Here is a 27,240-nt window from a genome sequence, read left to right on the forward strand (position 1 = left end):
CGTGAGCCTTTGTTCTCTGTTCTGCCAGGAGTTTAACCTGAACTTGCTGTCCCCGTGTCTGAGCGTGGGGGTGCAGCGCCAGTCCCAGGATCGTGGAAGCATCCTTCTGGAGACCACCCTCCAGGTCACCCTGGAACACCTGGCCAGGACCGTGCAGCTCCTGCCCGTCCCGCACCAGCCCTTCCCCCCACCCACCGACCAAGTGACCTCCGACACTCTGACATCCACCTACTGGGACAAGCTGGCAGACGTCTTCAGTGAGCTGTCCCTCTTTCTCAGTGATCTTCATCTCCTCCTTAAAATGTGCCGTCGTCCTGTTTGTGTGTAGGACTTCTTCCCTGATCGTTACCGGTCCTCCTTTAAAATGTGCCGTCGTCCTGTTTGTGAGTGGGAGTTCAGCTCACGAGATCTCCGGTGATCTTCGCCAGTCCGCCTTAAAACATGCCGCCCCCGCTCTCTGTGTCTTGCAGGTGAGCTCGTTTTCTACCAGACTGTCATGAGCCTTTGCAGGGCTATCAGTCAGTACCTGCTGTCGCTGTGCAAGCTCCCTGCTTCCCAGCAGATCCCTGCAGACAAAGAGGCTCTGATCGTCAACTTTGCGGTGCTGGCCCTGGAGGTTGGTCCTGGAGGGGTGGCCCACGGACCCCATTCCCACCCCAGTTCTGGGCTTTCTAACTTTTACCTAGTGGTGTCCTGTTGGCGAGGCTTTTGGTGGGAAGAACCATGTTCAAGCAGAACGCATCCAAATTGCCCATCTCCCTGTGCCCCCCTTCAGTTGGTGGTGTGGCGCCGCCTACAGGACCAGCCCATGCTGAGCGTGGACGTACAGGCAGCCCTGTCCTGCTGCTGCCTGACCCTGCAGCAGCCCGGCCTCTGGGCCCACCTCGCTACTGCCTCACATTCCAGCCAGGCCTGTTCCCTCATCCGCTGCGTGCGGCTCCTCATCGAAGCAGGTTCGGGCCGTCGCCGTGGCGACACCGCCGCCCTGCAAATCTCCTGGCGCCTCGTCGGAGAACCTCAGTGAATCCGGTGTCTTCTCAGTGGCAGTGGAACCCGGGGACCAGCTCCTGCGGCCTGAGAGGAGGAAGACGACCTCGGACAGAGGCGGCGAGGATGACCAGGTGGATTCCTCGTCCCCAGCCGGTAAGTCTGACCGCCACGCTGGGAACCAGTATGCGGGTGAGTGACACTGTAGCTTTGACACAGGCCTCTGCCGCAGGTGCGTGCGTGCGGAGCGCGTGTGAGGTCACAGCGGAGCTGGTGGAGGCGCTTCAGAGCGTGCTGGCACTGGGCCACCCCAGGAGCAGCCGGATCCCAGCCTTCCTCATGCCCTCGCTCTGCAACATCATCATCAGCCTGGCCAGGCTGCCGCTGGTCAACAGCTACGCCAGGGTGCCCCCACTGGTGAGGAGGACCTAGTACTTTTTAAGACCCATTCTGATTTTGGTTTCATAATAGATGTCACCCCTCTCCCCCCCCCCCCAATAACAAACAAGCACAGTCTAGAAGCATGACATTGGTGTACTGTGTTAGAAATTTGAGGAGAAACCCAAAACAGCCAAGTACTGCTGTCTCCACAGGTCTGGAAGCTGGGCTGGTCCCCCAGGCCGGCTGGAGATTTTGGCACAACCCTGCCAGAAATCCCTGTGGAGTTCCTGCAGGAGAAGGACGTCTTCAGGGAGTTCCTCTACCGCATCAATACCCTGGGTAAGGGAGCAGGCCATGGTCATAGATGGCATTGAGCTGTGTGGTGAATCGTTGCTGTATGACGGGTTCTGAGCTGTGCTGGGCCGTTTGGGACAGGGTGGAGCAGCCGGACGCAGTTCGAGGAGACCTGGGCGACGTTGCTGGGAGTGCTGGTCACTCAGCCCATCACCATGGACCATGGAGATGAGAGCCAGCAGGAGGTGGCCTTTCCTTCAGTAGTTCCCAAACATCCCAAAAATGTGTGATACACACACTGGGCTCACCTCGCTAAATTTATGCATCGCCTAACATTTGTCCTGGAGTAATTTGGGCAGAGGGTCGAAAGGCAGGGTTCTTTTAAGCATGTGAGGAAAATCTCCATTGACCGGGCGAGCTTCTACATTTCCATCTGTTGTCTGGGTAACACAGACGTAGGAGCAATCAGACGTATCCTGTACCTTCTCTCTGTTCGTTTGGAGAGCCAGGTTTGGAACTGCTGAGGCTCTGTGATGGACGGGGGCTTATTTTCCTCAGGAGGACCTGGAGCGGACGCAGATCAACGTGCTTGCAGTCCAGGCCATCACGTCTCTGGTGCTGAGCGCCATGACGCTGCCCATCGCCGGGAATCCGGCAGTCAGCTGCCTGGAGCAGCAGCCCCGCAACAAGACCCTGAAAGCCCTCGATACTCGGTGAGAAGCCCCATTTAGCCTGGGAGTGGAGTGTGTAGGCCTTCATTTCCATGAACTTCTAAGGAAGACCTGAGGTTGTGAAGAACACATCTTTAATAATCACTGGTTGACATTTGAGGGATAATTCAACAGGCATGGTCAACACCCTTGACGCTGTACCGGCCAGGCCTGCAGGACAGAAATGGACCATGCTGTTGCTTATACTATACTAGATACTGATCTGTGGTTCTCCATCACGCTAGGTTTGGTAGGAAGCTATGTGTGATCCGCGGTGTTGTGGAGCGTGAGATCCAGGCCATGGTGTCCAAGCGGGACAACATCGCCACGCATTTCCCCTACCAGGCCTGGGACCCCCGTGCCCTCACTGTCCTCCTCATCCACAGGTAACGATCATCAGTTCTGGGGATCAAGCACTACCCGTCACCTCGCTACCGGGCCATCGACATTAATGGCCATTGGAGTTGGTATTGGCATGTGGAAGCTAATCTGCATCAGTGTTTGATTTACCCTCTGATCCTGAAATGGTCTCGGCACTCTCTGAATATTATGTGTTGCCATGTCTGAGTAGTGCATGTGATGGTTAGCAGAGTTTGAATGGTGTCATCTTTGCAGGTACCCTGATCAGCCATGAGAAACTGCTTCTCCAGATCAACACCGAGAGGGAGCTGGGAAACATGGAGTACAAGCTGGGTCAGGTACGCATGGGATTGAGGCAACCACTCACAGTCCTGATACCCTGAGTGTGAGCTCAGTCTCTCTGACCTACATGTAATTATCATTCGCTGACATCATTTCTGCATGATGCACAGCATCATTAGGCATCATTAGCGACAGTAACAGCGATGGCATTGACATTTCAGCTCCTTCCCTCTCCACCCTGTAATGGACACTTGTAACCTTCACTAATAGGCAAGGCAGCTCATTTCAGTGGCCCCAGTTAATCAAGTATGAAAGATGCGTTGTTCAGATTTTAAGCTGCTTACGTGGCTTGAACTTGGTCACGCTTCCCTGGAGGTCTGTCGATAAGGGATGAAGAGCTTAAGAGGTCTTGAGCTTTTGAAATATTTTACATTTTTATGTTTTTTGCTGTTGGGAGCCTTTTAGTAGAATGTCATAATTCTGTGACTGTATTACCAAGATATAACTGACTTAATATTATATTACTACGCATGGTGTAAAGCCAAAAGTCAGTTTGATTTGAATAAAAATATTAATGTTTTTTTGTTTTGTGTAGCCTGTGTGATTTTATAGGGAAAAAATTTAGGCAGTATTCATGTAGTAAATCCTGTCCAATGGACATGTTCACAGCTTACAGGTATTGAAAGTGTAAAAAAATCATACCTTGACCTCAAATATTTGCATGAAGGAGGTACTATTGGTGAGGGACTTTTTCATTTTTCTTGAGCAAAGACATCTTCTCTGTACATGACTGTCTAAATGGGCTATCATCATTCTCCCAGGTGTCCATCCACTCGGTCTGGCTAGGCAACAACATCACACCCCTGAGGGAGGAGGAGTGGGGGGAAGATGAGGAAGACGAGACGGACACCCCAGCGCCGGTGTCACCACCTACCTCTCCCATCAACTCCAGGTGAAGCCCATATCCCGAGGGGTTCTGCACGGTTCCATCCTTGGACCCTTAGCGGTCGCTGACTCTGAGCATGGCCCGCAGGAAACACCGCGCCGGTGTGGACATTCACTCCTGTTCCCAGTTCCTGCTGGAGCTCTACAGCCAGTGGATCCTGCCCAGCAACCCAAGCCACAGGAAAACCCCAGTGGTGCTGATCAGTGAGGTGGTGCGTTCGGTGAGTTTGGCTGTACTTCCCTGGCTCTCCCTCTTGGGTGGGCGTGTCTTTGATGCCGCCCCCCCCCCTGTCCCTCCGCAGCTGCTGGCTGTATCTGATTTGTTCACGGAGAGGAACCAGTTCGAGATGATGTACAACACGCTGACCGAGCTGCAGAAGGTCCACCCTCCTGAAGACGAGATTCTCAACCAGTACCTGGTACCGGCGATTTGCAAGGCTGCTGCCGTTCTGGGCATGGTACAGGTTCCGGCTCTTTTTTTTTTTTTTTTTAAATCACTTGCTTGCTGCGTATTTTAGCCACTCTCTGTTAATGATTGCATATTTGAGTGCATGTTCGTGCGCATTAGGACAAGGCGACTGCAGAACCTGTGTGTCGTCTGCTGGAAGCCTCACTCCGCAGCACCCACCTGCCCAGCCGGATCGGGGCGCTACACGGCGTCCTGTACGTGCTGGAGTGCGACCTCCTGGACGACACCGCCAGGCAGCTCATCCCCTCCGTCTCTGACTACCTGCTGTCCAACCTGCGCTCCATCGCTCAGTGAGTCCCGTTCTTGGAACCAGTCGGGAGTCCCTCAGGGCCCCATCCTCGGGTCTCTGGTGACCTGTGGCCAGCCTGGGACTCCCTGACTGTGTCTGATTTGCGGCCTCTCCGCCCTCTGTCTCAGCTGTGTGCAGCTGCACAACCAGCAGCACGTGTTGGTCATGTGCGCCGCTGCCTTCTACATGATGGAGAACTACCCACTGGATGTCGGCTCGGAGTTCACTGGCGGAGTCATCCAGGTGAGATTGGGCCGTGCTGTGGTCTGTCAGCCGTAAACGCCGTGTGCTAATTTTCAAATGGTGACGCAGTTGTGAGGAAAAAGTATGACTGCTTGATGAAGATTCCTATATACTGCGTTGGTTTCTCAGTCCTCACGTTCTTCCTGGTGTACTCTCTCGTGTAGCTTTGCGGGGTGATGGTGTCGGCCAGTGAGGAGTCCACGCCCTCCATGGTGTACCACTGCGTGTTGCGGGGCATGGAGCGCCTTCTGCTCTCAGAGCAGCTGTCCCGGCTAGACTCCGAGGCCCTGGTCAAGCTCAGTGTGGACCGGGTCAACATGTCAAGCCCGCACCGGGCCATGGCCGCCTTGGGTCTGATGCTCACCTGCATGTACACGGGTAAGTAGGGTGTTCCTGTTGCAATGGCGGCAGTAAGCGTAGGGGGTCCTGTGGTGCCTCGTAACCCCCTCCCCCCGCTTCCCTCTACCCCCCAGGGAAGGAGAAATGCAGCCCCGGGCGAGTCGCCGACGCGGAGCCCACAGCCCCCGACAGCGAGTCTGTCATTGTGGCTATGGAACGTGTGTCTGTGCTCTTTGACAGGTACTCGTCACACCAGGAACTGAGTCCATTGTAGATGCTGGTCTGCTTTGTCTAAAGCTACCCATAACGCTCTGTTGTTCTATCATGGAACTCTGCAGATCTCCTGTAATGGGTCTGCATATGGAGCTGTTAGTGAAGCCTTAGACCAGTCTCTGTTCACTGGCCTCATCCTCGTTGTTCCTCTCTCTCAGGATCCGGAAGGGCTTTCCTTTCGAGGCCCGTGTGGTCGCCCGCATCCTGCCTCAGTTCTTGGATGACTTCTTCCCCCCGCAGGACGTCATGAACAAGGTCATCGGAGAGTTCCTGTCCAATCAGCAGCCATACCCACAGTTCATGGCAGCGGTGGTCTACAAGGTCAGGCTCCCTGATTGGCTGATCGTGCAAGGAAGCTTTCAAGGAAGTCGGAGCAGAGACCTGGTTTTTCTGGCTCCTCTGTGCGATTGGTGTTCCCCGCTTTCACCGTATTGCCTCAAAGCTGAACAACGTGCTCGTTAAAATGCGTGTTGTGGTGTGCCCCCCCCTCAGGTGTTCCAGACGCTGCATGCCACGGGCCAGTCGTCCATGGTGCGGGACTGGGTCCTGCTCTCCCTGTCCAATTTCACACAGAGGACCCCGGTGGCCATGGCCATGTGGAGCCTCTCCTGCTTCTTTGTCAGCGCCTCCACCAGCCAGTGGATCAGTGCCCTGTATCCTAAAGCTCTAGCTAACATGCTGAGTCGGGTCTGGTTAGACTCTGCCCCTGTGCAATGTCATGGATCTACATTAGTTCATCAAACGGGGGATTCCATTAGGTAATCTGCTCATTCTGAGCTCTGCCCAATAGCTCACATTGCCACCCCGCCCGGCAGTGGAATAGCTTGTGCAGGATGTGTTTCCTGTCTGCTATATGTAACTTCAGCCTATAGATTGTGTGTGAATCACTAGCTGGCAGTAGCAAGGGCCACCATTGGGCTTCGATCTCCCCGATGCCCCCCCCCCCCCCCCCCCACACTTGCTGCCTGTTGATTGGCTACTTAACCAGAAGGTGGAGATGCCGCCGATTCGGGTTTGATTAAAACCGAGGGGAATGACGTGTCTGTAAACTGCATGCTCTCCTTGACCGGGTTGCCCTCAGCCTGCCGCACGTCATCAGCCGCATGGGCAAGTCCGAGCTGGTCGACGTCAACCTCTTCTGCCTGGTGGCCATAGACTTCTACAGGCACCAGATCGACGAGGAGCTCGACCGCCGGGCGTTCCAGTCCGTCTTCGAGGTGGTCGCCTGCCCCGGCAGCCCCTACCACCGGCTGCTCGACAGCCTGCAGAACATCCACCAGGTCACCACCTTCTGAGGGCCACCTGAGCCAAGAGCCAACATGGAGTGCCGGCCGGCCTCCCATCTGAGTGACCACTAGGGGGCAGGAGAGGGCAGGGGGTCGCATCTGTGTGCCTCTGCCTTCAAACTCACCCCAAGACCCCCCTGACAGAAAGATTCCCTCTTAGCACCACTAAAACGCGCCGGTTCTTAATGGTTTTCGGCTCAGCTTGACCCACTTCCCCCTGCATGGACTCGACACTACTGTGTCTACTGTCTCTCTCTCTCTCTCTCTCTCTCTCTCTCTCTCTCTCTCTCTCTCTCTCGCTCTCTCTGTCTGTCTGTCCCTCTGTACTTGAAACTGGAGCTGTTGTGAATGAAAAATGAATCCTGACATTCCCTTTAAGGGGGAACGCAAGTCAGACCTGTAGGAGAAGCGCCTATGGTTAAAGAAATAACTACTATTTTTGAGTGCGTTTTGTTACTGAAGACTAAATTGAACTGTATATGACTGGCCAGAAAAGCACTATATGCCCTGCCTGATGTCCACAGTGGTCAAACTTGTATTTTTTTAATTGCCCCATTATTTCTCACTGTCCTTTAAAGAGTCCAGGTTTTCGTAATTCCTTTAAGTCTCTGGATAGCCATAGACAGCTGGGACTGTGTTTAAGCGCAGTCGTCCCATGGCCCGCTTGCAGTCATTCCCTGTATGCAGTTACCCAGCACAATACATGTGTCTGTCTCTGCATGCTTGGGGTGGGGGGAGGGGGAGGAGGCACATACTACATAAGAGTGGCTTCTTTTGTCTTTTTTTTTTTTTTTTAATTCTCAGGACGTAAGAAGAGATTATACTGACTGGAAGTGTCTTTTAACAGAAACCTTTCTATATCATGTATAGTATGTACAATTGTAAAACCTGTGCTGCATGAGATCTGTGTTTTAAAACAACAAAAAGGAAAAAGAAAGAGGGGAGGAAGAGTAGGAGAAGACGAAAGCTGGTACTGAGCGCAACTCTTTCCTCGGATCTTTCTGTCGTGGCCCTCGGTCCTGCAATCTATATAACTCACTGCGCCAAGCAATAAACAAAATGCTGCATCCGGTATGACTCTCCCTCTATCAGCAACCACAAGCTTCTGTTCGGAGCCACGTTGACGTGAGAATTGCGGCCTGACTGGATTACGTGTAAATACCAAGTACTAGCTACGTAAATTGAATACTTTGTGTATATTAGAGCTGCAGCATGCTAGAAGTCCACTTTTGAATGGAAATGGATATTTTTTTAGGTTGGAAAGAGGCTACTTTGGTAGTGAAAGAATGTTGCGTGGGTTAGCGTTGCCTGTAAGCTGGAGGGTCGTCACTGTCGCTTGCTGCAGTGTCCGCGAATCCGCCTCACTCCACTTCTTTAAAGCTTTAAGCTGCGGTTCCTCAGTTCAGACTCGCACCAGAGCCCCTGCTTCACCTTAGTAACCAGATTAAGTGCCTGTTAGCGCTTAAACATGGAATCTACACAGAGCTGCTGCCGTCTCTAATCGTGTTGCTCAGTGGAAACCCGTAGCAGCAGATTTATTGGATGCAAAGTCATGGCAAGATGATCTATATTTTTGTTTTGTTTTCAACACCTGTAAGAGTGGTCATTTCATGGTAGACACTGACGTTGTGTGACACTGCACTTTGGAAGCTGTTTCCAACTGTATATTTCGAATTCAAGCAAGGCTTTCAAAATTGCTCGGATTTAGCTGTGGATTAACTTGCGGGTAATCCCCTTAATGCCTCAAGTCAGTTTGTAAGATGCAGCTTCCTTGGAATTAAACCATGTGGCTCGTCAGACCTCTGTAACAATACTGGAGATTGTTTTCCTCATTCCATCGGGGTTCCTGAATCCCTCATTTTTTGAAATGTGAAGCTTTAAGTTGTTCCCATGTTTTGGCAGGGAAGTTCGACTTCAGCACAGATCATGTTAGCTGTTGGGGCTTTTTTCCTTTTTTTTTTTTTTTTTTTTGGTGGGGGGTCAGGGATGCGTCTTGTGCGATTGCCGTAGTCGCCGCTCAGACCTCGGACATTTGTGCCCGTGGTGTTTTTCCTGTGCAAGGCTGTGAAAGGACGAATCTGGAGCCTTTACACAAGATTGGTCGCTGTTATGCTTTCATATTACGAGAGGAGATTGTATTACATTTTATGTCATGTTTTAACATTTACGTGAAAAAAAAAATATGTAAAACAATAAAATGTTTTAAATTGAATTATTCTTAAGTACTGTGGTTTTTGGCCTGGCATTTTGTGAGGTGTATTTAAACCAAACTCGGTCCTCGGGCCCCACTGCCCTGCTTGTTTTCCAGCTATCCCTGCCCTACACACTGCTGATTACCTGGAACAGGTGTGTTCAGTCAATCAGAAGCTGAAAGACAGCTGGGACTTGTGTGTGGGGCAGGGATAGCAGGAAAACGAGCAGTGGGGCCCGAGGATGACTTTGAGAACCACTGGTTTAAACGCTTAAGTAATGATCCTTAAAGTGTGATGACCAAACCACTGCACTGATACATTTTTAATAAAGGAGCACATTTGTTTAATGAGTCTGGATTAAGTGCAGATCTGATGGTGTGATCCTCTTAGTCTCTCTATGTATTTAATGTTTAGCCACTGCAGATTGAAGATTTTTAGGATGCCCACGAAGACTCGGAACTAAATGATGTGAACGCAGTCCTGTCCAAGAACAAGACTTTGTAAGCCCCCCATGGAAGGTTAAGTAGTGACTGAGTCACAAATTGGTGCAGTTTCATGGGGAAAGTGCATCTATGTTTCACTTTATACAGTGCGTGCATCACCCACTTTTATTTGCCCCCAGGTATCTGAATCTGAGATCCATCTGTGTGGACTCACCAAACCCCCCCCCCATCTGGCTGTGGCCCTGTTTTTCACCAACAGGGACTGTTGTTAAGGGTTTTGATGAAAATGATTGACTCCCCAAACTTGTAATTCATTTGCCATATCACGCATCTGTTTGCTTGTTTTTCTTTTTTAATCCCCTTATCTATGAGCTTTTGAGGACTGCCGCTCTTCACGGCTGCCACAGGACTGCCTGAAAGGTTTGTTTAAAGCGTTACCTGGCTGCGTTTTGGTTTATAGCTGCTTATACTTCGCTTATTTTGTACTGTCCTGTGTGGTTCTAAGTCCCGAAAATTCGACTCTGCAGACAGACTGTCATGGCATAAAGTCTGGAAGGGTTCAGTCTGTTCATCTCTGCGGGGATCTGGGAGCAGCATCTGTCAACCCCGGGGTGCATTGGTAAAGGTTTTTTAATCGCGCTAAAACTGATTTAGGATGAATTAGTTAACAGCGCTGACATTGTCACGGCTTGCCTGTCCCGTTCTCAAATGTACCACTTACATTTAGTAACGCGAGTGTGTGTGCTGCATTGGACGTGCGATATATTATTACAATACCCTCCGTCCAATTCGCAAAATGGGTACAGATTTTACCATTGAAACATTTAAACGGTCTTCATATTGATGGGTTTCAGGTGTTATATTCAAAGAACTTACCAGACTAATATGTAACAAAATGTGAACATATCCAGGCTCAGAGTAGGAATATGTAATCGTCGCGGGAAATACGGGACATCCCAGTGATTAAATCTTAGATCCGTCCATCAGATATAATTCATGGCCGATAACGCTGCCTGGCGGTAGAGATTTACATTCCAGCGTCCCATTCCAGTAGCCCCACTCTGCTCGCGGATCCTCTACTGGGAGGCAAGCCACACACGCTTAACGACGGCCCCCGATGGACGTCTCCAGCCCGTCGTAGCGATCGGCCCTGCCGGCTGTAACAGGTAGTGCTCAGACACATCAAAGCATGATGTTCACCTGCTGTATTTCACCTCTTCACTGCTGCGCGATTCAGACCTACGGAGTTGGGGTTTTTAATTGCCTCATTTAGGTCCCCCTTTTTAAGATCGGAAAATAAAATCCACCTTAGATACTAAAAAGAAACCTTTCCTGCTGTTAGAATGATTTTGAATGTAGCCCATAGGTTTGATGTAGGCTATGTGTATTAATTAATACGAAATTTTACTTTGCCGATCTGTACGTATTTGTACCAATATTTAATCTTTTTGTTTAATTGTATTATATTTAAATTTAGATCATTCATTATTTAATACGACCGAATTACAGTTTTCTTGCCCTTAACCACAAGCAAAAGGGAAAATAGATTCTTTGTTTGCAGTCCCTTCATGGAAGCTGGATAGTGCTGTAATCATCAAGTATTTCTGTATTTTGTAATTGCTAGTTCGCAGGGGATTTTGTGTTTGTGGGTAGCTTGCTTGCTTTCTACGGTTTACAAAGACGATTTCAAACGAATTCTTGCGTATATCCATGAACTGCATCAGTCTGGGGTGCAGTATGCCTGCCTTCTGCCATATGCTTGCCTCTGTGTCTATGTCATCCTGATTAGGTAAACAGATTCTGATAATGCATATATAAATGACAGCTTGAGTTCTCGCGCTGCATTTATGTTTGCTTTTGTCTTTGATAATTCAATCAACTGGAACCGGAACTGCAATAACAACGTCAAATAATATACCTAAATAAATGAAAAGTTTACCCTAAACCTGATTTTTAAACCAGTTTTGGCGATGTCTAATATAGTACAGTTGGTACATAAAATAAATTCACACTTAAATCAAATCCCTGTGCAGGTTCCTGCAAGCTGCTTGTAATACATTTACTGCTGTTGATAACGCTGTTGTCAGGGACGCATTTAAAGTTAAACAAAGAGAGGGGGCGTGCATAACGCTGGTGGGCATAGCTGAGAGGTAGGTAGTGTGTTACGTGAATTTCAAACTTTATTGCTTGCATAAGCTGAAATACTGCTTGGTCAGAGAAAACTTTCAGACAATGCAAAATTTTAAATTAAGGAACCCTAAAACCATTCATTTTAAAGTCTTGGCAGCTATTACAAATAAATACTAATTCCTTTGTTTCAATCACGTTTTTTTGAGCGATTGAACTTACAGTACGGAGTGCATGATCGAAACGGCAAATAAAACATATGGCCGGCCTTTAATGGTATTAATTTAATATAAACTCGCCTTAAGTGGACCTTCCCTCGAGTCGCCGCCTGGGCTGTCGCGCGGCGTCACGTGACCGCCCAGGCAACCGTTGTCCAGTGTTTACTGTTCAGAGCGTTTCGTCGGGACCATGCAAGTGAGCGGTGGGACCAAGTAAGTTTGCTTTCAATTATTATCCCATATCTAGTGTATAACTGACATTCTGCCGTCTAATCCTAGCTTCAGTCTTTTATTTGTTACTTATCTCGATGAATAACATAGGTTCAAACCGTACAATGTAAACTACACCGTAGCACCAGGTTACCACTGAGTTCATTTCACTCGCTAAGCCAGGCGAACAGCTGCTAGCTATAGGGAACAGGATAACTTCCAGGGAGCCTGCTAGTTGGTCTTTCCTTCTTGGCTTAGTTTACACCTACATGTTTTATTAAAACGGTATTAGTTGTATGGATAAGGCCTCTAGGGATAATTAAAAAATGGAATTATGGCAACATACTTAAATCAACTTGTACTTAACACCTGTGGACGTAGCCCGTTAAAGTGTAATTTAGGGACAGTAGACTAGCGGTTTGTTTAACAGCGCAGATGTTAGCGGACTTGACTGACAGCTTGCAGAGCCAATAAGAGAAGTCAACGGCGAGCGGACATCTCCGCTGCCATGGTTACGGAGGTGGGGCCGCCCGCATTGGAGCAATGGCGAGGCGGGGCGGAGCTGCGTTGTCAAGCAGGGTTGGCTGACTTTTCCTGGGCTCTGGAATTCCACATCGGGACGTAAAAAGGGGGATGATGAAGAAAGAGAGTTTTAAAAGTTAAAAAATTAAATGCATTTATCATGCAGGGCAGCTTATCTCGTGTGAGTGGGTGCGGAGAAAAGTTTTACTTGTGCAGAGCGACAATTCATTTAGCCCGCTATCGAGCCTATTACAGCGTTAAAAACACCAAAACTGTAGATTGTGCTGTTCAGATTCATTCTGAGTCGGCCATCACTTTCTTTTCAGATTTGGACCAGTAAGTAAAATGTGCACATTTAACTTGTATACTAGTGGACTAACCTCCACTTGGACTTAGATCTGACTTTGGTTCAGTATTTAGCTTGCACTGGCTAGCAGCATCTCTTTTATTTTTTATTAATTTGATTCTTTTTCCCTCTCATAATGCACATCTGACCCAAAAGTCCTGCCAGTTTGCTGTGAAGGTATCGGGTAGGGGGGTTACGGTGTGTTGCATGATTATCAACTCCCTACCTGTGCAAAGGTGTGCCCCGATTCGGCGCCCCACATATGAACTAACGGCGGTTGATTGGCCGGTTTGCGTTGTGAGACTCCACCCTGCACCGATCTTTACCTTTACAGCTAATGCAAGGAGGGACGCGATTCCCATTTTCTTATCAAATATGTGTAAGCCTCTCTTCCACTTGTTTATTCAGTAGAACGAGCACCGAAGGTATGCGTGCTGGCACTGAACAAAAAAGACAAATTAAACGAAATCGTTTATTGCTCTATTCCGAAACGTAACACGTCCCCTAAACCGCTTATTTTTATATTGATTTTTTTTTTCAAAGTCCTGTACAGTCACTTCTTTTTATGTAATGCATTGAAGTATTTAGCTGAGATTTTTTCGAGTATTTTTGGTTATATCTTGACACTTGCACGTTGCATATTTTCGATAAGATTAAATGCTATACTGTGAGTCTGTATCAAGACTATTTATTGGGGATATGCAGGCTTTGCGTTACACCCGATTTTCAGAATCCAAGTCTAATATTACAGTAATACTAGGTTGAGCGTATTATCCATTGATTCTTTGTTTATTCTTTTATTCTGTTCTTTGCATATAATTTATTGAATGTTTGTAGGCATATACTTGCTGCCTGTCCTTCTAAATATTTCTCCTTTTAACACACTCCAAGAAGTAGAGTTAACACAGAGATAAAAACGCTATGGTGATGCTGGCAGCCAGCGCCGGTTTCACCCCAGTGTTACATTTGGTCTTCTCTCTCTGCATTTCAGAAGCCCTCGATAAAAGAGAAAATGTTCAGACAGCCTGAGACGGCCAAGAGGCGTCTGAATTTGCCGGCAGCGGCGCGCATCAGGAGCGTGCAGGTGGCGCGGGGCAGGACAGGTTATGGCTTCACCCTGTCCGGTCAGGCCCCATGCGTCCTGAGCTGCGTCCTGAAGGGTAGCCCAGCAGATTACGTTGGCCTGCGGTCCGGGGACCAGATCCTCAGCGTCAATGAGATCAATGTCTCCAAGGCCTCCCACGAGGACGTGGTGAAACTGATTGGCAGATGCTCGGGGGTCCTGCATCTGGTCATCGGCGAGTGCAGAGGCCACCTGGATTCCTGCTCCAGTGACGAGGAACTCGGCTTCCACGATTCCAAGAACCACTGGGTCAGGCCAAAGGTCGACTCGAAGACCCTGGGCATCAACAGGGCTGAGAGGGTCGTCGCTGAGATGCAGTCTGGGGGCATCTTCAGCATGATCTTCGAGAATTCCAGCGCTTCTTCCAGCAGCTCCGAAAAGGCGGCGGCTCCGAAGCCAAGGCCTCTATCCGAACCGGACTGCTCCTACAGGGGACGGAGTAGCTGCTCGAAGAGCAACCCGGACCTGCTGTCTGAGGAGGAGATGGCCAAGGTGCTGAACGACGACTCTGTGTTCGTGGACATGTTCGAGAATCAGGACGACTTTGCGCTGGACGCCAGCATCCTGAACGTGGGGATGGTGGTCGGCTACCTAGGCTCCATCGAGCTGGCCTCGGCCAGTGCGAACCTGGAGAACGACAGTCTCCAGGCCATCCGTGGCTGCATGCGACGGCTGCGAGCCGAGCAGAAGATCCACTCGCTGGTCATGATGAAGGTCATGCATGACTGCGTCCAGCTGTGCAACGAGAAGGGCGCCACCCTGGCCACGTACCCAGCCGAGAAGCTGGCGTTCAGCGCTGTGTGTCCTGATGACAGGAGGTTTTTCGGGCTGGTCACCATGCAGGTCACGGAGAATCATGGCCTATCCAGGGAGGAGGAGAGCAGCCTCAGGACCTCCTGCCATGTCTTCATCGTGGACCCCGAGCTGTGTCATCACAAGGTCCACCAGGGTGTTGCCAGGCGCTTCGGCTTTGAATGCACGCCCGATCCGGACACCAACGGCTGCCTGGAGTTCCCGCCGACCTCGCAGCCCCTCCTGCAGTTCGTCTCTGTGCTCTACCGGGACATGGGTGAGTCCATTGAAGGCATGCGGGCCCGGGCCTTCCTGGACGGGGACGTGGACGGCCAGCAGAACAACAGCACCAGCAGCAACAGCGACAGTGGCATCGGCAACTTCCTGCCGGAAGAGAAGAACAACAGGGTGCTTCTCGTCGACCTCGGCGGCGCACCTGCCAGGCACGTTCCCAGCGGCCTGTGGGAGAACCCTCCGGCTCGAACCCAGCCAGCCGTGCACCGGAATGGTTACCGCTTTGAGCATGAGGGCAAGTACCACCTCTCGGATCTGCCCCACCCAGAACACTCTCAGCTTTCTGGCCGCCATCTAGGCTCCTCGGGAAGGATGGAGGGGCCGGCCCCGCCCCCCCGGGCTCATTACCAGCATGCCAAGAAGGTGGGCGTGGCTGGAGCAGCGCACAGCGCTGGCCAGCGCTGGCTCCCCGTCCACGTCCTGAGAGAGCGGCAGCGGGGCGCCAGCAGCGACCAGGAGTCTTACGCCGAGTCCACCGACGGCTGGTCCAGCGCGAACTGCAGCACCCTGCCGCCGCCCATGAGCAAAATTCCGGCAGACCGGTACCGGGCAGCCGGGGAAATAGCCCAGCCCTCCCGGCTTGCCGCACAGAAGGACGAGTGGGCGAAGAAGCTGTTCGGGGCAGACAGGGCATTCAGGGATCGGCAGAACGGCAAGCGTGGAAAAGATGCGGAAAAGAAAGAAAAGGTAAAAGTGCTTTGCTGTGGAAGAGTGTGCGATTCACAGGGTGGGTTCTAGTCATCATGCTTGCACCCCGGGTTCATCCATCCCCAGTCGTTTTACTTATAGTCGAAGGGGGCTGTTGGCATGTTGCGCTTCAACTTTGCTTCTAACAATCATTAAGCAGGGGAGCGTAAGTAAGCAAAATTAAAACTGCTTACTGAACTTCCTGAAGAGTGGATAGACTTGCTTTGGCAATGATGCTATTTGCTCATAGGTTTTTTTGTTTCTAAAAAATACTTTATGGCTTTAAAGCCAACGACAAAGGGATTCCTAGCCCTTTGCTACGAGGACCAAAGCAAAAGTTTTTGGGGAAAAGTGTTTGTTTCTTATTATCTAAATAAATACAAATGAATGCAAAGAAGAGGTTTGCTGAAGACTGTAGGTTCCAGCCTTTGAAGATGAGGGCTAAGCGCCCAGTTGCAGGTCCCTGCGACTTTAGTGACCGCGCCTCCGCCCGTATTTTTCAGTGTATGAAGAAATAAGTGCAGTTTTTTTTTTGCCACCATTCATAAAAGTGTTTCATATCTTTCGTGGTGTTATCTGTGTGATGTGTGACCAGGCGAGCTGTCATTTGCTGGATTCCAGTGTCCCTTCGATATCTGAGTAAAACTCCGTCTTCAGGTTCGTCCATCTTCTAAAAATAACCACAGCCACGCTGGCTCTTCGGACCATAAGAGTAACTCGTATGTTGAGATACCTTGAGGTACCTTGAGATGTTTGACCAGCAGGGATGGCTCTGGGACACTTGTGCTCGTTGAACATATCTGTGTCGTGTCATGACCTCAAATAGGCCAGTCTGGCATAGCCAACACGACGCCCACGAATTTTCCCTTGCATATGTTAGAGAGGAGTCTTTATGTATTCGGTATAGTATTTATACATTTACTTTTTTGCATATACCTTTAAATGCTTAGCTGACACTCGCCATCTGGTGTCTACAGGAGTATCACAGACCTTTTAGCCTCGGCTGAAGCAACTGTATAAATTGTGAACTAAACTGAGGGCTTGTGCAGTGGTTCATCTTCCATTATGGCTCCATTTCATGTGTCACTTTCTCCTTTCAGGAAAGTGGGCCCTGTAGAAATGCTGGAGTGTATTTGTTTGCACATGCAGTACTCGCCACGGTCACTAGCTGGCACCAGTGCGTTTGAGGATGCCTGTGAATCCCGCCTGGTGGTTCGGCATGTGTAATTGCGGCTGTTTTTGCAGTGGGCCTGTAAAGTGCCTGCTGGGATGATGCCAACCAGCAGAGCCAGAATGGGAGACGTGCATGGTATAATTCTGCGGTTAGCCTGACATGTTTGACAAGCAGTCTGTATCTGCCTCTGTTGGGTAAAATGAGCACGAACCGTGCCTGTCCCACGGCCTCTGACGGGAATGGGGAACGGAGATTTTCTGATGTAATGAGAGATGAGAGACGCTCTCGTGTTTATCGCTGTTTTATGCAGAAGATGAAATATCGCCCCGCTGTTCGGGCTGAGTGCTGGTGCTGCATGGTACACACACGCCATTCAGATGTGCTGCCAGGTGTCCAGATGGCGCATTGCTGGAGAAAAATCCAGCAACTTTGATTTATCTTTCTTTCAGTCAAAGCTGCCCGAGGTTTAACAACACAGTGAAATAATAAAACACTCACTAATCTGCGGTGTGCTGAGTGTTATGTCTCCTGAAGTGAAAGAGACAGACAGAAAGTGTTCATCGCAGGAATAGTGCGAAAATATGACTGTTTCGTAGAAAATGTGTAAAGAACTACATGAGGAAGAGGTTGGATTGTTTTTTCTGGGGTTTTTTGGGAATGTTTGCATTCTTCGGACATCAGTGGGGCTCTTCCTAGTGCAGTATGTGGAGACAGAGTGCCCTTACAGTTACTGGTTCCCTCTTCAAAAACCAGCATCGATCATTAAATCAGAAACGAACAGATGGTGCAGTGGATTTGAGTATATTAGCTTAACTGCGCTGTGCTGTAAGTACAGACCCCTCTGCCCACTGCGAGGTCTTAAGTGTGGTGGGCCGCAGCTTGCAGAGTCCAGGCAGATCTCTACATTCATCCTGTGGTGGGTGAAGCACTGAGTATACCCCAGCCACACAAAAAGAGGTACCGGTCACCAGTCGATACAGTTGTTTTGCCCATGAGCTTGGAAGACTTCCCAGCAGCCTATGGGAGTAAACACAGTTGTCATGGGCACCGCTCCTGCCTCCCGGGGTTCAGACAATGGAAATGTCGCGGTGGTCTGGGTTGGACGTGTTGGATTCATAACGCGTCATGAAGGGGTCATTATATTCAAATAAACAATTTGTCAGTTAAATGAAATAGTCTTGTTTCTTTGATAGTGGGATCTGTAGGTGAGTTCTCATCGTCTGAGGAATGTCAAGACTGTAACACTGAAGTATTTACCTTTCTCCCCTTGGTAATTTTTCATGGGGGGGCGGGGGAGAGGGGGGGGGACTCAAGTGAAAGGAGTAGGTGCTCTGCTGAGTTAATAATAATAATAATAATAATTCCCTGTAGGATAAGCGGTTTGGAAAATGGATGGATGGAATAATAATTTATATAATGCTTTTTAGAATCTCAAAGATGCTTGCATAGAATAAAGTAAACCGATTACAAAACAAATTCCCAGGGCGCTTAGTACCACCCCTTGGTTGTGGGTCTTAAACCCGTGCAGTGTGCCACTCACTGAACAGGATAGTCAAGGAGGGACAGCCCTGCATGGTGACTAGATGTAGTGTAAAAGCAGCAGGTCCTCATTAGTGCTAAACATGGCTCTAAATGGCTCTTTCCATAAGGAGTTTGACCATTTCAATTTCTTGCAGACTCCTGACTAGTAATCAGGATTAATTTAAGAGATGAAGAACCAGTCCTTGCTTGTAGCGGACAGACCCAAAAGCAGGACGGGGAGACCCCTGTTTGTGGAGGAATTGCTTTTAGTGGCCACTAGATGTCACTGTTCCATCTTAAATATTTTAGATTTGTAAAGTCTTCAATCACTTTGCTTTGTATTAAGTGTGCTAAAAGGCAGCCAGTATCATTCCTTTTGGGGGTGACTTTGGATACATTACGTTAGACAGCTGCATTCTGCATTGTAATTGCCCATGTTATACTGAGTAGTGCGTGACGTTTAAGGTATAGGTTAGCAGCTGGTAAAGTCCAAACACTGACTGTACATTCTGCAGCTTTTGGTGGTAAATCAGGCTGTGTTTGAACATGCTTGCAGAAGAGCTCTCCGCAGCCTCTGTCAGCCTGCGAAATGCTGAAACGTAAATTCCACCCAGTGCTCCCAGCCCAAGCATGTGGTGCGGTTATGCTGGAAGAGGGTGGAGGGGGAGAGGGGCTGGTTTGTGGATGGCTTGATGCTGGAGATGAGCACACTTTGCGGGGGACGCCGGGGCTTGGAGATGACAAGGCCATGCCTTTGCCGATGAGGCCTGATCCAATGTTTACTCGCAGTGTATCGACTCTGGATTTCTGTAAACAGGATGGAATGAGGTCAGCTGATCTTGAGATAAGCAGGGGGGTGGAGGGCTAGTGGTTAGAAATGACAAGTAATTGCAAAGGCAGCTTGAAAGGGGAGTCCCAAGGAAAATTACCCCCTGAAATAAATGTCGGAATAATTTAGCCCCTGGGCCTCACCCAAACCCACAAGCAGGCGTGCTGTGTGGGGGTGGCGTGGGGGGTGAAGTCAGTGGGACTTATTGGGTTGTCGGCTTCTTCCTCGCATGTGTATTAGCAAGGTAGCTGCTCGTCTAAAGCAGAGTAACGCCTCATTAACTTATGCCTTTGGAAACGGCGTGATGCCTGACATGCTGATTCCCACTGGGGTAGTACATTAAGTGGTGTCTTATTGGTTAGGGAAGCGCACCCGTAATTGAAAGATTGCTGGGTCAAATCCTCGACCAGCAAGGTACCACTGAGGTACCCTGAGCAAGGTTCCGCCCCCACCAAGCACTGCTCCCCGGGTGTTGAATTAGCTGCCCCCTGCTATGTCACAATGCCACATATGGGTTAAATGCATGGGACACATTTCGTTGTTGTGTGCTGTGGTGAGTCCAAAAATGACCACTGATCACCATATTCTAAATTCTGACCCAGATTTTGTATTTAGAGTGGCGAAATTTAGGAAATAGATATACATCTCTGGAAAAAATTGAGAGCACAGCAAAGATCTTCACTCATTTCTCGATTTATGGGTATGTACCTGTTTCAAAATATATATATATATATATATTTTTTTTTTGCAAACTGCAGCCTGTTTCTCATTGATGAAGGGCTTCTTCCTTGCTTTATGGATCTTCAGTCCTGCTTCTTGGAGCCTTATTCAGACTATCCAAGTGCACTTCATACTTGCACTTAATGTTTACCTGTCACTTGATGTCATCCTCTGATTAATCAGAAGCTGTTGGATAAGTTAATGGTCTCTGCCATTAGAAGGTCACTTCCACCCTCTACCCTGCTGCTTTCTGGTTGTTCCCAGTGTCTCCTACTTCACATTGTTCCTCTGTCCTGCTGTCTTAGAAACTTTGAGCCTGGAAGCAATAAGCTATGTAGCCTTCTGACAGCAGAACCACGATTAAACCAGGATTAAAAAATAGGGAGTGGTCTCTTAATTTCTTCCAGAGCTGTATCTATGGTAGATTCTCTAATTTACGGCATCGGTATATTTAGAGGAAATTGGTGACTGGTATATTTAGGGATTGGTATAAATAGGTTGTAGAATATTGGGAAATGGTATATTTAGAATGGAGAAATTTATGGAGTGGTATATTTAGAGTAGAATAATTTGGTGTTCAATTTATAATAGAGACATTTGGGGAAGTGCTCAATCCCAGATTTGAGCTCATCTGCCAAGTATAGCCCAAGCGGGGGCTTCCTGGTGGCAGCGTTTTAAGCAGTGTAACGGGGGCTATGTTTCTCTGTCCCACACGCCCCTGGAACCAGCCAGCACTGGGCACATGGAAGGCAGACTAATGTCAGTGACATACCGTGCAAGCCTTGCGTCGTATCCAGGCAACCTCAAGAGGCGCCTTGGCGATCTGAATCTAGGGAATGAATGTGCAGCTACATCGCATGTGCCCCTTGGAATCCTCTCGTTATCTTTCGCTGATGATATTTGCCCGCTAATATAAAAAATAGTTTTTTACAAAGGCTCACAATGCGATCACATGTTTATATCGGGAGTAATTTTTTCTTACATTTGTGATTTTGTGCCAGTTTTATCGGATTTGTTTCTTTGCAGTCGAGGTTCCTTTTGTTTATTAACTGTGCGTTCTCTCCGGGACGCGCAGTCGCGGTCGTGTGGGTGGTTTAGGGTCTGCAGCAGATGCCGCCCTTGTTCTGTGCCGCTGACCTGCAGCGGGGTGCTTGTTGGCTCGGCCTCCACGTGACATGACGGAAAGGTAAAGCAGAGCGGGGATTGTGCGAGAGGCAGCGAGTGGCCTCGCTCGTCGACGGCCCTCCATCTTGTCTGTAATCACATCTGCGCCGTGGCTGACAGGCTGGTGATAGACGTGACGCTGCGCTAATTATCAGTCATTCTGTTATTCCCGAGATGTAGAACAGGCCCTGCCATCTTAACAGCACGGCTGCCTGCGTAATTGCTGTGTTCGCTCCATTTGACGTGCGAGCCGGGTTATGGGGCCGGGAGAGCGACGTGTAAATTACACCCCCGAGAACTGGGGGCCGCAGGGTGCTTGGGGATGCCGGGGCACCCTCCTCCATCTCCTCCTCCTCCTCCTCCTCTTCCATCTTGGTTCTGTGAATACTCAATCTCTCTCTCTCTGTCGCCCCCTAGGGTTCGAGCTTTGGTGGCCCCCACCTGGGTCTCCCGCAGCTGCCTCAGCGCTCATCCTCCAAGCGCCCCCTAGGTCGCAGCCGACGCCTCAGCCTGGCGCGCTCCCTGGACGACCTGGAGGTAATGCGCGACCTGTGCCGCATGTGAGCTTTAAATGAGCTAAGCGCTCCGAATGTTAACCCTCTGAGTCTTAGAGTAATAGAGGTCAGTCTTCCAGAGAGGATTGATGTGTGTCTTATCTCTCATGGGGGTGCAGGGTGGACCTGTGCGGTGCTCTGTAGCATCAGACCTCCTGTTTATGTCGGGCCCTTTTTTTCTCCCACATGCTGTCAAGCTGAGTGCCTGTGCGTGTGTGCACTTGTGTTCGCATTTTTGCTCCCTGTCAGACAGTCCACATTTTTGCTCCCTCCCAGCTCCCTGACAGACAGTCCACATTTTTACTTCTGGAAAACACTGATATAGAGAAAGACAAGAAGCCTAAGAGGTGACTGTTCGGCTGTGTGTCTCTGCCTGTACAGAGGCACCACTACACCCAACCCCCCCCCCACTGTGTCTTGGGTTGGTGCCCCCCCCCCCCCCCCCCCGTGCCAACATGGGGATTTGGTGCTGTGGTGGGGGGGGTGGGGTGGGTTGGGTGTAGTGGTTATCCCAGGATGACCTCATTCCCACAGGATGGAGGAAGGCTGTGCCTTATAAACCCTACCCTGTTCCCCCCCCCCCCCAGTTTGGCAGTGCATCCGGTCTGCCATGGTGTGTCCGTTTCACGTTTGCTGCAGTGTAGCAAATAAATGAGACGCCGCTTTAATTAAATACATTATCCGGAACATTCTATCCTTGGCTGTCCACGCCACCGTTTGTTAGCTTCGTGCTAAATTGGTTTCGCTAGACGGTGGGCACCGTGCGAGCGGCCCTCGGAGCGAAATGGAAATGCCAGCTGATAAGATCGAGGCCGGTGTTTCCGGAGTTTGGCCACAAAGACAGGCAAGGCCTAACTGGATTAATTGGCAGCGCCGGTGCAGATGCCAGGCTTCGCAGCGTGTGAGATGTGGAGGGGAGCCCGTTTACGCGCCACCTGCGTCTCGCCGGCGATGGCCGTTTCCTTTGTGTTTATCCTCCATTAGAGGCGACACCCCTGCTCCCGGTGCACACTCACTGCAACACGCAGAACCTCACAAACACGATGGGCATGTCACGTGCCGCCCCACCCCGTGTGTCACTTGTCAGTGACTCAGCCATCCGCCATACATTGTTCAGTTTGACAGGAGTGCCGCTGGACTTCCTCAGTTGGAATTTCACGGGAAGCGCTTCTCTTTCCACCTGAAAAACCGCTCGATCATTATGGGACAAAGCGTCATCCCTGGGGGGCCTTTAATAAAGAGCTGGATGGTTATGGAAGAGCAACACAAAAACACGTGGCATCATCACATCGCCATCTCAGAGCCGTCAGTCACATCCTTTACAAGGAAACTACTGCAGAAAGCACCGTGTGAATGGCTCCCGCATGTTACATGCTGACACACCGTGCTCCTGCGTTCCGCGCTGTGTCATCCTGGTGACCCAGCAGTGACTGGCACCGCCTTGTCCCATCACGCCTCTCCATTCTGTTCCTCTGGTGTTTCGTCATTTTTGACCACGCCCTCTCCCCATCAGAGCTCATCATTATAGCCCCCCTCCCCGGCGCTTCTCCCTCGGGGACGTAGCAGAAAGCCGAGACCGGCTGACAGACAGCCCTCCTCCCTGCGCCCCCCGCACACGCACGCTGCGTGAGACTCGCCGTCTCCGGGCTGAGCAGGCACCCTGAGAGGGCCAGGACCGCCGCCGTATATCTGGATAATTGCAGACTGACCGCACAGCCTATTATTTTATCTCAAGGCTACTAGAAGGGAAAATAATTGGCTATAGAAGCAGGACGTGGGCAGAGAGGCCATGGTGTCATTAGTGCACCATTATATAGAGCTCCAGACGGTGGGGGGGGGTAATTTTGTAGTCAGGGCTTTTAAGCCAATAAGACGGAGGCAATGGCGGGAGGCAGTCCTGTGCAGGTCTTCACAGCGGGGCTGGAGTTCTTCCTTTGGGGACAGTTGCATACACCAAAGGGAAACCTTGGCGGTCTGTGTCCATGGTTTCGGTCAGGTGGTACTTCTCCCAACCACCCCCACCATCCCCCCCCCCCCACAAACGCTAAGGAACGTGCTGACTCCGCCGGGAGGGTCGGAGAAATCCCAGGAGTTTCCATGGTGTCGCCGTGCCACCCCGGCGTTTTTTTTCCGGCCCCTAGCCGAAACGAGGCTGGTGACATGGTGGAGGCGGGCATCGGGGGCGGGCATCGGGGGCGGGCATCGGGGGCGGGGATGGCCGCATGAGCCGCGTGCCTCTGCTTCTCAGGGGTGGGGGGTCCATTAAACCAGTTGGAACAGGAATTCCCTCAGGCGGCAGAGGGCCGGCAGAGCCTCCCCTAACCTCAGGAATGAGCTGCAGTTCTGGATCCCGACACACGGCACTTTTCCCATCCTGGAGGGCCAAGAATATGCCTAAATTGGTGGGGGGGGGGGGGGGGCTGAACAACCCATGGTGACTCCACAGTCAGGCAGCGGGGGTTCTGTGCCTTCTTTGTGGTGCATTTCATTAGTCACGCTTCCATGTCACATGTAGAGAGCAAACCCCCCCCTCGCACTTTCACGTCCATTCTGTCTATTCTATATTGTACATGTAGTACACAGCAGCGTGGGTCTGCGGGGCGTCGGCAGTGCTCATGGGAAATGTGATCAGGGACGTCTCTTCGCCCGCAGTGTCAGCAGTCCGTGAGCTGATTGGTGGGCCGGCAGGTCAAAGAGCAGCTGGCTTGAAGGCTGCTTAAGGGCGACTTCTTAGGAGGTGATATGGGAGGAGTGAGGGGGCAGGGTGATCCGGGGCGACACGGGGACCGCTGGCCCGGTCGGCCTCGTGTCTGAGTGCCCTGGGTTTCTCTGCCTGCATCTTCAGTCAGTCTTTGTTTCCCTACCTCCCCCCCCCCACCCCAAACATTGCACATCTGGTAGCCAGGGACACTCTGCGTCTGTGCCGCTGCCGCAGGCCGCCCCCGAGCCCCCGAGCTCGCGAGCGACGTCAGCCATGAGTGGCCCCGGCCCCGCTGTTCGCCTGCTCCCACCTGTGTCTGAGCACGTCAAAGAATGCAGAGAGCCGCCCTTCATGTCTCTCGAGCCCCCTGGGTTTCCCCACCCACCCCCGCCCAGCCCCCAGCCTGGGCCAACCCCATTAGAACCCAGACTGGGGTGCGGGGCTCGCGTGAAGGAGCCGGAGGAGAAAACAGCCCCCCTGCCCCAGAGGGCTCTGCAGTGACACCCCCAAACACACGACCCCCACACACAGAGTGACAGATCAATGACCACACACACGCGAGGGCTTAAAATGAGCATTGATCTGTGAGTGTACACACACACACACACATACATAGACATACATGGATATTACACAGACCAACACACACAGGTATGCAAACAGACACGGACAGATGTGTGGGATCTTATAAAGGTTTAAAAGAAACTCCGACCCGTCAGTGACCACACACTCACAAACAACATCACACTGTCTCACACACAAACACACACGCTCTCTGCCATCATCATCCCTCCCCCCCCCCCCCGCAGCGTGGCCGTCTCCTCCTCAGTAGGCGGAATAGGAATGAGGGGGGCGTGTAGGAGGCAGCGGGAGGGGGAGGGGGAGGCGGCTGCGGGGAGGGAAGGAGCGGAGCGCAGCGGAGCGCTGTTCCGCGCCGTGGAGAGCGGGTTGCAGCCAGCGCTGCTGCAGGCGCATGGAGCCGCTGTCAGGGAGCAGCCAGCCGGCCACTGTTCCCGCCGACATGGAGTCCTCGCTGAGCGTCACCTCCGACGGGGTGAGTTCCCCCTCCTCGTCCTCCTCCCACTCCTGGTCCTCCGCACTCTCGCTTGGGTATCTCCGGCAGTCTGCGCCGGGCTCCACGGGGCGGCGCGTACTTAGTTATTTAATAGACGCGGATATCGGCTTCCCTTTAAAGAATCATGCTTATCTTGGGTGTCCTGGCCACGTGAGGTGGGGGGGGCTGCCCAGTGCCGGCCAGATGTCCGCTAACAGCTGGAGCCCCTTTACGTAACGGGGCACTAAATGGTCCGTGGCTACGCACATGGGGTTCCAGTGCCTTTATTCCCGCGGGCTCCTCCTGTTCGACTTTCTGCTCTCCTCTGGTTAATGTCGTTCCGCGTGAGTGGCGACAGAACCTGGCGCGTGGAACCCATCGCCTGAACTTTGCGGCTGAGCCGTGCCCCCCGGTCTGGCGGAGCGGGTGGCCCCGTGGTGCTTCCCACAAGTGGACAGCAGAGGGTAGCCTCAGAGAGCATTGTGGCCAGGGAACCCGTTTTGGGAGGTGAGAGCCAGCCCCCAGCACCGGCAGCCTTGGCTGGGTCAGCCTGTCATTTGGGAAAGGTCTCGAGGCTGCCCCCTCGCTTAATTTTATACTGCCTCTGTTAGAAGACTAGACAGATGCTGTGGCCGATACCGTGGACCTGCTCAGGGACCAAGATGGTTTAGTCTGGACTCTAAATGCCCCCGGTGGATGTGCCCGGGATTGTAGATGGATGGATGGGGGGGAGAGGGGCAGGCGCAGGCTAATTACATGCCCTAACCCCTGTGATCTCGGGCCCTGATTGCACTGGGACACGCTGTCATCCTGACTGCCTTCCGTCAGCTTCCAGAACAAAGCAGTGTTTCTGTACCGTATGAAGTCTTATAAGACATCACCAGCAGATCATGAGCTAGAGTTACACTGGGAGCTGTCATACTGGTGGCCCTCATGTTGTACTGGGAGCTGTCCCATCCTGCTCCAGTCACACATCCTGCGAGACGCATCACAGCCGGGAAGGCCAGAAGGCCCCGAGGGCTGCGGAACACGATCTGCACGAGCACTCCTCATGGGGCGCGCCGACCTGCTCTCTGCCCCCGGGCCGTATCCGCATTCCGCGGCCGTCATGTCGACCGGCCTGACTCAGGTGCCACCAAAGGTCTGGGGGGGCTAGACATGCCATTTAGTTTAGAGACTGAGGAATTCCCTCTGGCCATGGTCACAGGATCAACGGCTTTCTCTTCTTTCTCTCGACACTGGGAACATACCCTAGCAACAGGTGGTTGCTATGCCCCCCCCCCCCCCCGCATTGTGATGTTCTATCCTTTGCCGCTGTGGGAGGAGGGCAGACGTAGTATTACTGTCTTATTTCACGAAAGGTGTTGGTAGTGACGTCCATGCTGTGGTTTCTGTGTGACTTCCTAAGCCTTGCTGTCTGTGCACCGGTATGTGAAGGGATTAAGTTTCATATAAAAGTGCGTTCGAAGCTCACTCTTAAAGCTGAATGTCCATCTGCTTTTAAGGAATGTTGTGTGCGCTGTTTATCTCCCAGTAGCTGTCGCCGATCCCACTGAAACTCATGTCACATGTGGCCCCACATCAGGATTTCTGGGATCTTCAGGATGAAATCTCAGATTGAGTAGCGGTTAAAAAGCCTTGCTGGAAACCAGAAGGTCACTGGTTCAAATCCCAGTCTCCTGTATGGCTTGCTGGGAAAGTCCCGAGCTCG

The 27,240-nt window shown here is 51.2% G+C and overlaps 2 protein-coding genes across 2 annotated transcripts in view; both read left to right on the plus strand.

The window, feature by feature from the left end:
* Positions 1–9,070, plus strand: part of htt (huntingtin) — a 35,509-nt gene extending 26,439 nt beyond the window's left edge. The window contains 21 exon segments of the mRNA XM_048995704.1: positions 29–257; positions 471–616; positions 776–953; positions 1,042–1,143; positions 1,220–1,404; positions 1,581–1,707; positions 1,804–1,907; positions 2,221–2,375; positions 2,618–2,726; positions 2,728–2,758; positions 2,988–3,070; positions 3,836–3,966; positions 4,048–4,180; positions 4,262–4,417; positions 4,528–4,718; positions 4,846–4,960; positions 5,125–5,338; positions 5,434–5,539; positions 5,731–5,893; positions 6,065–6,225; positions 6,654–9,070. Of these exon segments, the coding sequence (XP_048851661.1) occupies positions 29–257; positions 471–616; positions 776–953; positions 1,042–1,143; positions 1,220–1,404; positions 1,581–1,707; positions 1,804–1,907; positions 2,221–2,375; positions 2,618–2,726; positions 2,728–2,758; positions 2,988–3,070; positions 3,836–3,966; positions 4,048–4,180; positions 4,262–4,417; positions 4,528–4,718; positions 4,846–4,960; positions 5,125–5,338; positions 5,434–5,539; positions 5,731–5,893; positions 6,065–6,225; positions 6,654–6,867 (3,033 nt within the window). The 3' untranslated portion in view covers positions 6,868–9,070.
* A 2,836-nt stretch (positions 9,071–11,906) lies between these two features.
* The window catches only part of rgs12b (regulator of G protein signaling 12b), a 34,014-nt gene continuing 18,680 nt past the window's right edge, over positions 11,907–27,240 (plus strand). Inside the window, 3 exon segments of the mRNA XM_048995705.1 lie at positions 11,907–12,051; positions 13,908–15,812; positions 21,638–21,757. Of these exon segments, the coding sequence (XP_048851662.1) occupies positions 13,929–15,812; positions 21,638–21,757 (2,004 nt within the window). The 5' untranslated portion in view covers positions 11,907–12,051; positions 13,908–13,928.

Source organism: Brienomyrus brachyistius, chromosome 25 (genome assembly GCF_023856365.1).
Source record: "Brienomyrus brachyistius isolate T26 chromosome 25, BBRACH_0.4, whole genome shotgun sequence".
Lineage (NCBI taxonomy): Eukaryota > Metazoa > Chordata > Actinopteri > Osteoglossiformes > Mormyridae > Brienomyrus > Brienomyrus brachyistius.